Source organism: Erithacus rubecula (genome assembly GCF_903797595.1).
Source record: "Erithacus rubecula genome assembly, contig: scaffold_179_arrow_ctg1, whole genome shotgun sequence".
Lineage (NCBI taxonomy): Eukaryota > Metazoa > Chordata > Aves > Passeriformes > Muscicapidae > Erithacus > Erithacus rubecula.
In genome coordinates, this window is record NW_027636130.1 from 195,456 (window position 1) to 204,451 (window position 8,996).

Consider the following 8,996-nt stretch of genomic DNA (forward strand, 5'->3'; position numbering starts at 1 on the left):
TCTCCATTTTGGTCAGGCCTTTCAACTCCTTTCTATCCTCACCTTTTCCTTCTGTAGCCTTTCCTTTTCCAATAGAATCCATGTTTGAACCCGTGCTTGTGTCTCACAAAAGCATCTCGGTTGAATTTGGGAACTGTCTGGGATAGACAGAAACAGGAGCTGGTCTCCAGCCCTAGAACAAGGTGGGGTGACTCCAATGGCCAGCAGTGGGCACAGACAGCAGAGCCGGACGCGTCTCCTGCTGCGTCTCCAGCCACTGTGTCCGTGACACCCACAACCTTCCCAGCCCCAGCGCGGGGCTGCCCCTTTGTGACGTGCTCGCCCCTGGTTCTCTCATTTCCATGGCCACAGAACCCCCACCCCATCTCCATCCCTTTCCCTTCCAAGGGCAGCCAGCCCTGGGCCCGGCCAGTCCTGAATGTTTGACACTGTCTAGGAAGTTGATGCTTTCCAAAGCTACTTTTCAAGGCATTTATTTCTGTCATTCCCACTCAGTTCTGGGTTGCAGCTTGTTGGTTGAGGATTTTGTTTATTTCTCTTCTCAACAAATAAAATGCTGGGACACAACCAGGGGTTGGAAGTAAAACAAGCTTTGCCCTCCCCAGTAAATGACCCCTGAATTCAGTTGGCCGGTGTCATTTAGAGAACAAACTGATCATCCAAACATTCCACTTTTGCTCTGCTTCATTGTTTCAGGTGTTTATTCCCTGATTTCTTTATTGCAGAGACACTGAAACACAACATAAACAGGATTTGCCTCAAAATATTTCTGATCTTGGTGCTTCCTGACAATTCCAAATTTTCTTAATGGAAATAGCACGGAGCAGGTTTTTCTGAAATACTCTCCAACAGAGTGGTTAAAACTGATCATGCTTGATGTGGCAGAACTGAGCATGAGCCAAGGGACTAGTGGGTCTGATCCCTTTTCCTGCATCAGCAAAATTATTTCTTCATGTCTCATCTCTCCTACCTCCTCAAAGAAGCTTTTCACTCTTCATTCACTGCCCCCTCTATTTAGTGGGCCAATATCATCAGTGTTTCTGTAGGGTAGAAATTGGCCATGCAAAGGTTCTCCTTCATTGTGGCAGGGATTTATTCCTGCTTTCTTTCCTGCAGGCACATCCAAACCCAACACTGTAACACCAGCCTCAATATGATTCTCATTCTGACTGTCCCTGAAAATTCAGAACAATACTCAGAGTGTTTCTCTGTTCCCAGGGGCAGGTTCCAAGGCTCGGCTCTCACTTGCACAGAATGAAGAAGAGCTGCTGCACTTGCCAGTGGCTCAGGGGGCTCACGATCAGTGCTTTGAATGCAGCTTTTGTGCACACTCTGCCTCCCTGAGCCAAGCAGCATTCCTGGGCATGGACACCCCTGCTGTAGCCAACATCCTCCCAGCACAGCTGCAGGAATGAGATTGCAGCAAGCCCTGCCTGAAGGAGTCTCCAGTCTGCTGCAGCCCTTCACCTGCAGTGGAATCACCTTGTGCTGCCATGGGGGAGCAAAGTGGGTGAGGGGCTCTTTGCAGATGAGGGTCTCCTCAATGTGCTGCTGCTGCTCCTCCCTGGGCCTGATTCAGCAGCTGGTGCCTTCTCCTGCAGCTGTATCAGGAGCCTGCCTGGAAAAATGACACTGCCAGTGCAAGTGACAGCTACCCATCCCTGCCATGGCCCTGCCCACAGGGTGTCCTGCCTACCAAACTGCTCCAGTCAGGTGATGTTAGACAACATGAAAATACCTTCAAACAATGCATTTTCCATATTCTGCCAAAATCATGGCCACACACTCCACATGTTGGTGGCAGACTGCTGTCGGCAGAATGGTGGCAGCCCCATCAGCTGCTCTCCCCGAGGCTGGATGGTCATGGCAGTGGAGGCGAGTCTCTCACCGTGCCCACTGCTGTGGCACCCAGTGCTCTGGAGCTGTTCTTACTGAACTCAGGGTGCTGCTACTGCAGCAACATCACTCCACAGATTTGATAGAAAAGACTTGGAATGACATAAACGACTTGCCCAAAGAGCAACTAAAAAAAAAGGGGGAGGGGGCAGGGGAGTTAGAATAGTTCACTACTTCTAATACAAGCATACTTGGATTTAAGCAGGGACATTGGGATAATCATACTGGGGACTGGTTTGAAAGCCTTGTCTCTAGCAATTCCCACCAGTCAGCAAGATTTTTTGAGGGGAAAGGAATAGATAAGATTTTACAACACATCTGTGATCAAGTGTGAGCCAGAACTCAAAACACAAGACAAATACTCCCAAATTTGCTACCTATAGGGAAAGGAAGCAGAAAAGCAGATAAAAAAGTGCCATTGCAGCTAAATTGCCTGTATTTGTCTCATGGTCCAAACTTTCTATACAAAAGCACCTCAATTCAAATGCACAGCTGAAGATCAAGGAATGAAAGTGTTTCAAGAGCATTTAAAGCCAGGTTTCCTTTACTTTCAAGGAAAGGGAGATGCTAAATTCCTTAAATACACCAGTGTGGGTCTATTTGGGACTGCATCCTTGAAAACAAGGAATGCAGGTTTATAGCTGGAGACCTGTTTCATTGGAAAACCGTTTCAAGACCAGAGAAGCCCCCTAATAACCTGAGTCTGCTAACACTGCCAAGGCCACCAGTAAAGCATATTCCAGGACAGGATGCTCTTGGCCTTCTTGGCCACCTGGGCACTCGCTGGCTTATGTTCAGCCTCTGCTAACCAGCACCTCAGGACCTTTTCAGCTGGGTGGCTTTCCAGCCACTCTGCCCCCAGCCTGGAGCCTCCCATGGCTGTTGTGGCTGACATGCAGCATGGGACACTTCACCTTGTTGGACCTCATACAGGTGGCCTCAGCCCATGATCCAGCCTGTCCAGGTGTCTCTGCAGACACTTTCTACCCCCCAGCAGATCAACAGTCCCACCCAGCCTGGGTGCCTCTGTTCCCAGGGAAACTCACTGACCTGTTTGTCATGGACACTTTTGTGCGGAGCCCCGGCATTGGGAGTGGAGGTCTGGGCTCCTGGACAGCTCAGGGAGCCTTGGCCCAGGAGTGTCACGATCCCCTCAACCCAAGCAGGAGTCGTGATGGTTCGTTCAACCCCAGGGTGCAAAGGCAAAAGCAAGGGACTCAGGTTTGTTTAGCAGAAAGCAGTAATGCAGTTTATTGCATGCTAACAATCAAGTTTTTGTGTGTGAGAGAGAGAGAGAGGGATGAAGTAAAATGGAGAGAGAGAGGTAGAAAGGATGGGATATAGCTACCAACAGACAAGACGCATCCTCATGGCCTCCGATGAGACGAAACGAGATGAGACGTGTCTTCAATCCATTGGGGAGAAAGAGATCTCAAAGTCTTTTTAAGAAAGTCACTTTTTATAGTCCTTTTCCAAAGTGAGTGGCCTCTGGCTAAAAGGTGGGAAGAGTTACGGACTATTGTGTGTGGAGATCGTAGCCCCATCACGCAGGTGCGGGGACAGGGTGCGATAACCAACATCCTGCAGCGTCCCATGACAAGCACCAGGCACAGCTTCAAACAGTCCTTGGCCCGCAAGCATCCACCTCGGCCAGGCTGGAGCTCCGGTTCAGGGCAAGTGGTGCAGTCTCAGGGCCCAGTCTCTGATGATGCTTGTGAGGAAGATCAGAGCATCTTCGGACCAACTCTTACATGTGGTCAGTGGGGTGTAGGCATTGGTGTCTTCATAGTGGGTGTAGTCAGAGGGGTGTGGTCACTGGTTGTGGTTAGTTAGGGTGAAGGGTGGATGTAATCAGTGGGTGTGGTCAGTGGGGTGTGGTCACTGGTTTTGGGGAAAGAGTGTGGACAGTGGTGTGTAGGCAGTGGGTGTGCTCAGTGGACTGCGGTTATTGGGGTGTGGTTAGCGGAGATGGTTTGTGAGTGTGGTCAGTGGGTGTGGTCACTAGCTGTGGTCAGTGGGTGTGGTCAGTGAATGTGGTCAATTGAATAATGGGTGAGGATTGTCAGTTGGGTGATTGGGGATGTGGTCATTGGTGTGGTCAGTGGGTGTGAGCAGTGAGTGTGGTTGGTGGGTTTGGTCAGTAGGGATGGTCACTTGGTGTGGTCTTTGTGGGCAGTGGGGGTGATCAGTGGGGGTGTGGTCAGTGAGTGAGGTAGTGGGGGTGTGGTCACTAAAGTGGTCATTGCATTGTAGTCCCTGGGGTGATCATTGGGTGTGGTCAGTGGGGTGGTGAGTAGGTGTGATCAGCGGTTGGGGCTAGTGGGCAGTGGTCCTTGTGGAGGTCAGTGGGGTATGATTAGTAGGTGTGGTCAGTGAGGTTTGGTCGGTTGAGGTCAATGGTGTATTCAGTGGGATGTGGGCCTCGGTGTTTGGGCAGTGGGTGTGGTCAGTGATGGGGGTGATTGGGCATTGGAATGGGCTGCCCAGAGAGGTGGGTGAGTCACTGTCCCTGGAGATGTTTCAGGATAGACCGGATATGGCACTGAGTGCCACGGTCTGGGTGGCAAGGTGGTGTTGGGTCACAGGTTGGACTTGATGCTCTCAAAGGTCTTTTCCAGCCTGGGTGATTCTGTGATGATTGTGACTCTTCAGGGCCCTGGGGAAGCAAGGGGCCCTTGTGACACTGCAGGGCCTCGTGGAACTGAGAGGACCAGAGTGACACTGTGTACGACATGACACCACAGAGCCAAGGGGCCACTGTGACACTGCAGGGCCTTGTGGGATCATGCAGAGCATTGTGACAGAGCAAGACGTCGTTTAATGATGGGGCCATTGTGACACTGCAGGGCCCCATGGAACCAAGGGACCAGTGCTGCTCCTCAGGGACTCATGGAATAAAGGAAACATATTTGACAAGGTGATGCCCCTTGGGACCAAGAGGCCATTGTGACACTGAGGGAGCAAGGAGAGCATTGCTGCACTGTGAGACCGCGTGGAACCTAGGATCCATTGTGACACTGCAGGGCCTTGGGGGATCAAAGTGCCATTGTGACACAGTGGGGCCCAAGGATCTAAGGAACTTTGTGACACAAAGGAGTCCCAGGGAACCAAAGGGACATTGCGACACTGGGAAGCCTCATGAAATCATAGAGACAATTGTGACGTTGCAGGGCCTCATGGAACTGTGGAGACACCAGGTTGGCTGGGAGATTTCATCTGCTGCAGGGTAGGAGGGCTCTGCAGAGGGACCTGGACAGACTGGATCCAGGGCCCAATCCAACAAGATGAAGTTTAACAAGACCAAATGCCAGGTCCTGCACTTTGGCCACAACAACCCCTGCAAGACTTCAGGCTGGGGACAGAGTGGCTGGACAGAACCAGGCAGAAAGGTTCCTGGGGGTATTGATGGACAGCAGACTGGACATGAGCCAGCAGTGTGCCCAGGTAGCCAAGAAGGCCAAAGGCTCCTGGCCTGGATCAGGAATGGTATGGCCAGCAGGACCATGGCAGTGATTCTTCCCCTTTACTCAGCACAGGTTGGGCAGCACCTTGAGTGCTGTGTGCAGCTTTTGGACCCCAATTTAGGAAGGACTTGGAGGGGCTGGAGCATGTCCAGAGAAGGGCAACAAGGCTGGTGAGGGGTCAGGAATACAAGTCCTGTGGGGAGTGGCTGAGGGAACTGTTGATTTTGGAGAGGAGGAGGCTCAGGAAGAAAAGGTAGTGTCAGGGCACAGGTTGAACTTGATGATCCCCAAGGACTTTTCAAACTTGGCTGATTCTAATTCTCTGAAACCATCCTTGGAACAGTTGCATGATGAGCTCTGGCCCTCCTCTTCACAATGTCCAGCAGCCCAGGTCCCTCAGCTTCTCCACACAGCCCCAAAGGCCATCCTGACAGTCCTGCAGAGCCTCTCCAGCCCCTCCTCACTACCCAGAACAGGGACCCCCACACCCAGACACAGCAGCCCATATGTGACCCCCTGGCCTCTGGTGCCTCTGGCAAGGGAGCAACAAGAGGCACTGCAGGAGCCTGCAGATGATTCCTGAAGCACTTGTAGGATGATCCTGCACGCCAAGGGACGTTCCATGGTGACAACTGAGGAACTGAAATGGGGAGTGGGGCCAGAGAAGAAAGAGCAAAGAACAATGGGCTGTTTGCATGACAGGGAAGAGAGGTGGGCAATAGGAGAAAATCTGGATCATGAAAGAGAAAAGAAAGCAAAGGTGAATCAAAGGAAATGCTCAGTGCAGTTTGGGGGTAGTGGTCAGGCAGCCCTGGCTCTGAGCAACAACATTGGCAGTGAGACAGGAAATGCACAGCTCATGGGAACAAACTCTCTGCTTGACTGCAGGGGCCACGACAATCCTGAGTGGTTTCCCTCCCGTCCCCCAGCCCTTGCTGGCCCCAGGGGTGATGGCATTTGTGCTCACTCAGCTCCATCTCCCCACAGCAGCACCATGGGGGTGCTGACGCCTGCTCTGTGCAGTGCAAACAGGGGCTCCTGAGCCAGTGCTGCCGTGTCTGTGCCTGCAAGGATGCAGCTCACCTGTGTGAGCTGGGGGAGAGGCCAGGGCTGCAGAGGGGGGATGCTGTTGGCAGGTGCATGAGGATGCTCTAGGACGCTGCCCTGGGCTGTCCAGCGCAGTGGGGATGGATCAGCCCCTGCTCTGCTGCTCCTTACCAGGCTCTCCCCCTTGCAGGGACCTTGCAGAGCACCAGCCATGCTGTTTGCCCCCAGCCTGCCCACGGCCAGCCTGGGGCTGCTCATGGGGGTTTTCTCTGCTCAGCATTGGCCTGGCCAAGTGTTGTAGAGAGAGCCTGGCCAAGGAGCCTGGAGCCCCTAAGCTCTGCCCCAGCTCTGCACACAGACATTGCTGCTGCAGTTGCAGAGAAGGGAACACATGGGGTATCTCTAGTGAAATCTTTGCTGGGAGAGAAATCCTACAGTTTATTTAAAGCCATGAAGAGTGCAGCCCTTCATTGACATACTTTGTGGCCACAGGGAAGATGGACAGAAATAAAATGAGGAATAGAACACACAGTGGCTGTTTTAATGGACAATATGACAAAACTAAAGCAAAGGAAAAATAACCCCACAATCAAATCAAGAAGAAGTATCCAAGATGACTTATATTACAAATGGTATTCAGAAATTTGCCAGCACTTTAATGTTCCTGAAAGCAACCAGTCATCAGTGTCGACATTGCAGCCTTTAGCTCCTGGTTCCTCAGGCTGTAGATGAGGGGGTTCAGGGCTGGAGGCACCACCGAGTACAGAAATGACATTGCCAGATCCAGGGATGGAGAGGAGACAGAAGGGGGCTTCATGTTGGCAAATGTGCCAGTGCTGATAAACAGTGAGACCACAGCCAGGTGAGGGAGGCAGGTGGAAAAGGCTTTGTGCCGTCCCTGCTCAGAGGGGATCTTCAGCACAGCCCTGAAGATCTGCACATAGGAGAAAACCATGAACACAAAACAGCCAAAGGCTAAACAAACACTAACAGCAAGAGGCCCAAGTTTCCTGAGGTAGGATTTGGAGCAGGAGAGCTTGAGGATGTGTGGGATTTCACAGAAGAACTGGCCCAGGGCATTGCCATGGCACAGAGGCAGGGAAAATGTATTGGCTGTGTGCAGCAGTGAATAGAGAAAGCCACTGGCCCAGGCAGCTGCTGCCATGTGAGCACAAGCTCTGCTGCCCAGGAGGGTCCCGTAGTGCAGGGGTTTGCAGATGGACACGTAGCGGTCGTAGCACATGACGGTCAGGAGAAAAAACTCTGCTGAAAGGAAAAACACAAAGAAAAAGAGCTGAGCAGCACATCCTGAGTAGGAGATGTTCCTGGTGTCCCAGAGGGAATTGTGCATGGCTTTGGGGACAGTGGTGCAGATGCAGCCAAGGTTGCTGAGGGCCAGGTTGAGCAGGAAGAAGAACATGGGGGTGTGCAGGTGGTGGTCGCAGGCTACAGCGCTGATGATGAGGCCGTTGGCCAGGAGGGCAGCCAGGGAGATGCCCAGGAAGAGGCAGAAGTACAGGAGCTGCAGCTGCCGCGTGTCTGCCAGTGCCAGCAGGAGGAAGTGGCTGATGGAGCTGCTGTTGGACATTTGCTGTGGCTGGATATGGGGACCTATTCATGGATAAAGGACAGTGACAAGTGAGCAGAGGCTGCTTGAACACAAACCTGGGCCATTCTCTGTAGACTGACCCCCAGTGACTTACTCACTCTTGTTCCTGCTCTGGGAAATCCTTCACCCAAGAGTCTGACTGAGCTCCAGTTGTGCTGAGTGTGACAGGAGCAGCATGTCCTGTGCATGGGCGCTCTCAAGGAGCCATCCTTGCCCTGCAGCCTTGGGTTTGTGACTGTGGCTGAGGGACAAGTCTGGATATTTAGGATTTGCCAGTGGAATCACTCCTAATGCAGAAGGGCTTGGTAGCTTCCGCATTCCCAAATCCAAAGGATGGGAGGAGTTGGATTTAGGATTTGTTTTCCTACCCACATATCATTCCTGTTTCTCTGAGGACAGAAATCCCAGCATTTCTGCTGCACTCACAGTTTGCCAGTGAGAGATGCAAGAGGCAGGAGATTCCCTGTGGTTCAGGGCAAGGTGGAGTGGCTTGTTCCCAACTGCCCAGGGTTTGCATTTCTGGCTGGAATCAGAGCACAATCACACTCCTGTGTCACCCTGGGATAAACCAAACCCTGCTGACAGCAGAGGATCCCTGAATGTCTCACCTTCTCTAAAACTCTCTGAGCAAGGTCTCAGCACCCCCTTCTGCCAAGGACACTCACGGCTCCCTTGGCAAATAAAACAGTATTTCCTCAGCTGTGACACCTCTGCACTTCCCCATGGGGCACTCAGGGAACTCCAAGAGGCTCTGGCACAGATTTGCACCCAGGAGGGCAGCTCAGAGCTTGGAAGGACACAGCAAGGAGACCCCCAGGTGTGCCCAAAATGGGATCTCAGGGAGGGGGCTCAGCTCATCCCCCTTTTACCATGGACTGCTTTGCCTGCAGCCCCACAGGTCCCATGGAAGCTTGGACACCCCATTGCCATGGACACTCCTGCCTGGCAGGAATCCCAAGGGCAGTGCCTGACTCAGTGCT

At 52.4% G+C, this 8,996-nt stretch overlaps 1 protein-coding gene across 1 annotated transcript; it reads right to left on the minus strand.

Moving 5' to 3' along the window:
* Nucleotides 1-7,062: 7,062 nt before the first annotated feature.
* LOC306815659 (olfactory receptor 14A16-like) lies at nucleotides 7,063-7,995 on the minus strand (the record flags this gene model as incomplete). Its single annotated transcript, XM_079332226.1, has 1 exon — nucleotides 7,063-7,995. One exon carries the CDS (start codon nucleotides 7,993-7,995, stop codon nucleotides 7,063-7,065), a length of 933 nt encoding a protein of 310 aa, XP_079188352.1.
* Nucleotides 7,996-8,996: the final 1,001 nt, after the last annotated feature.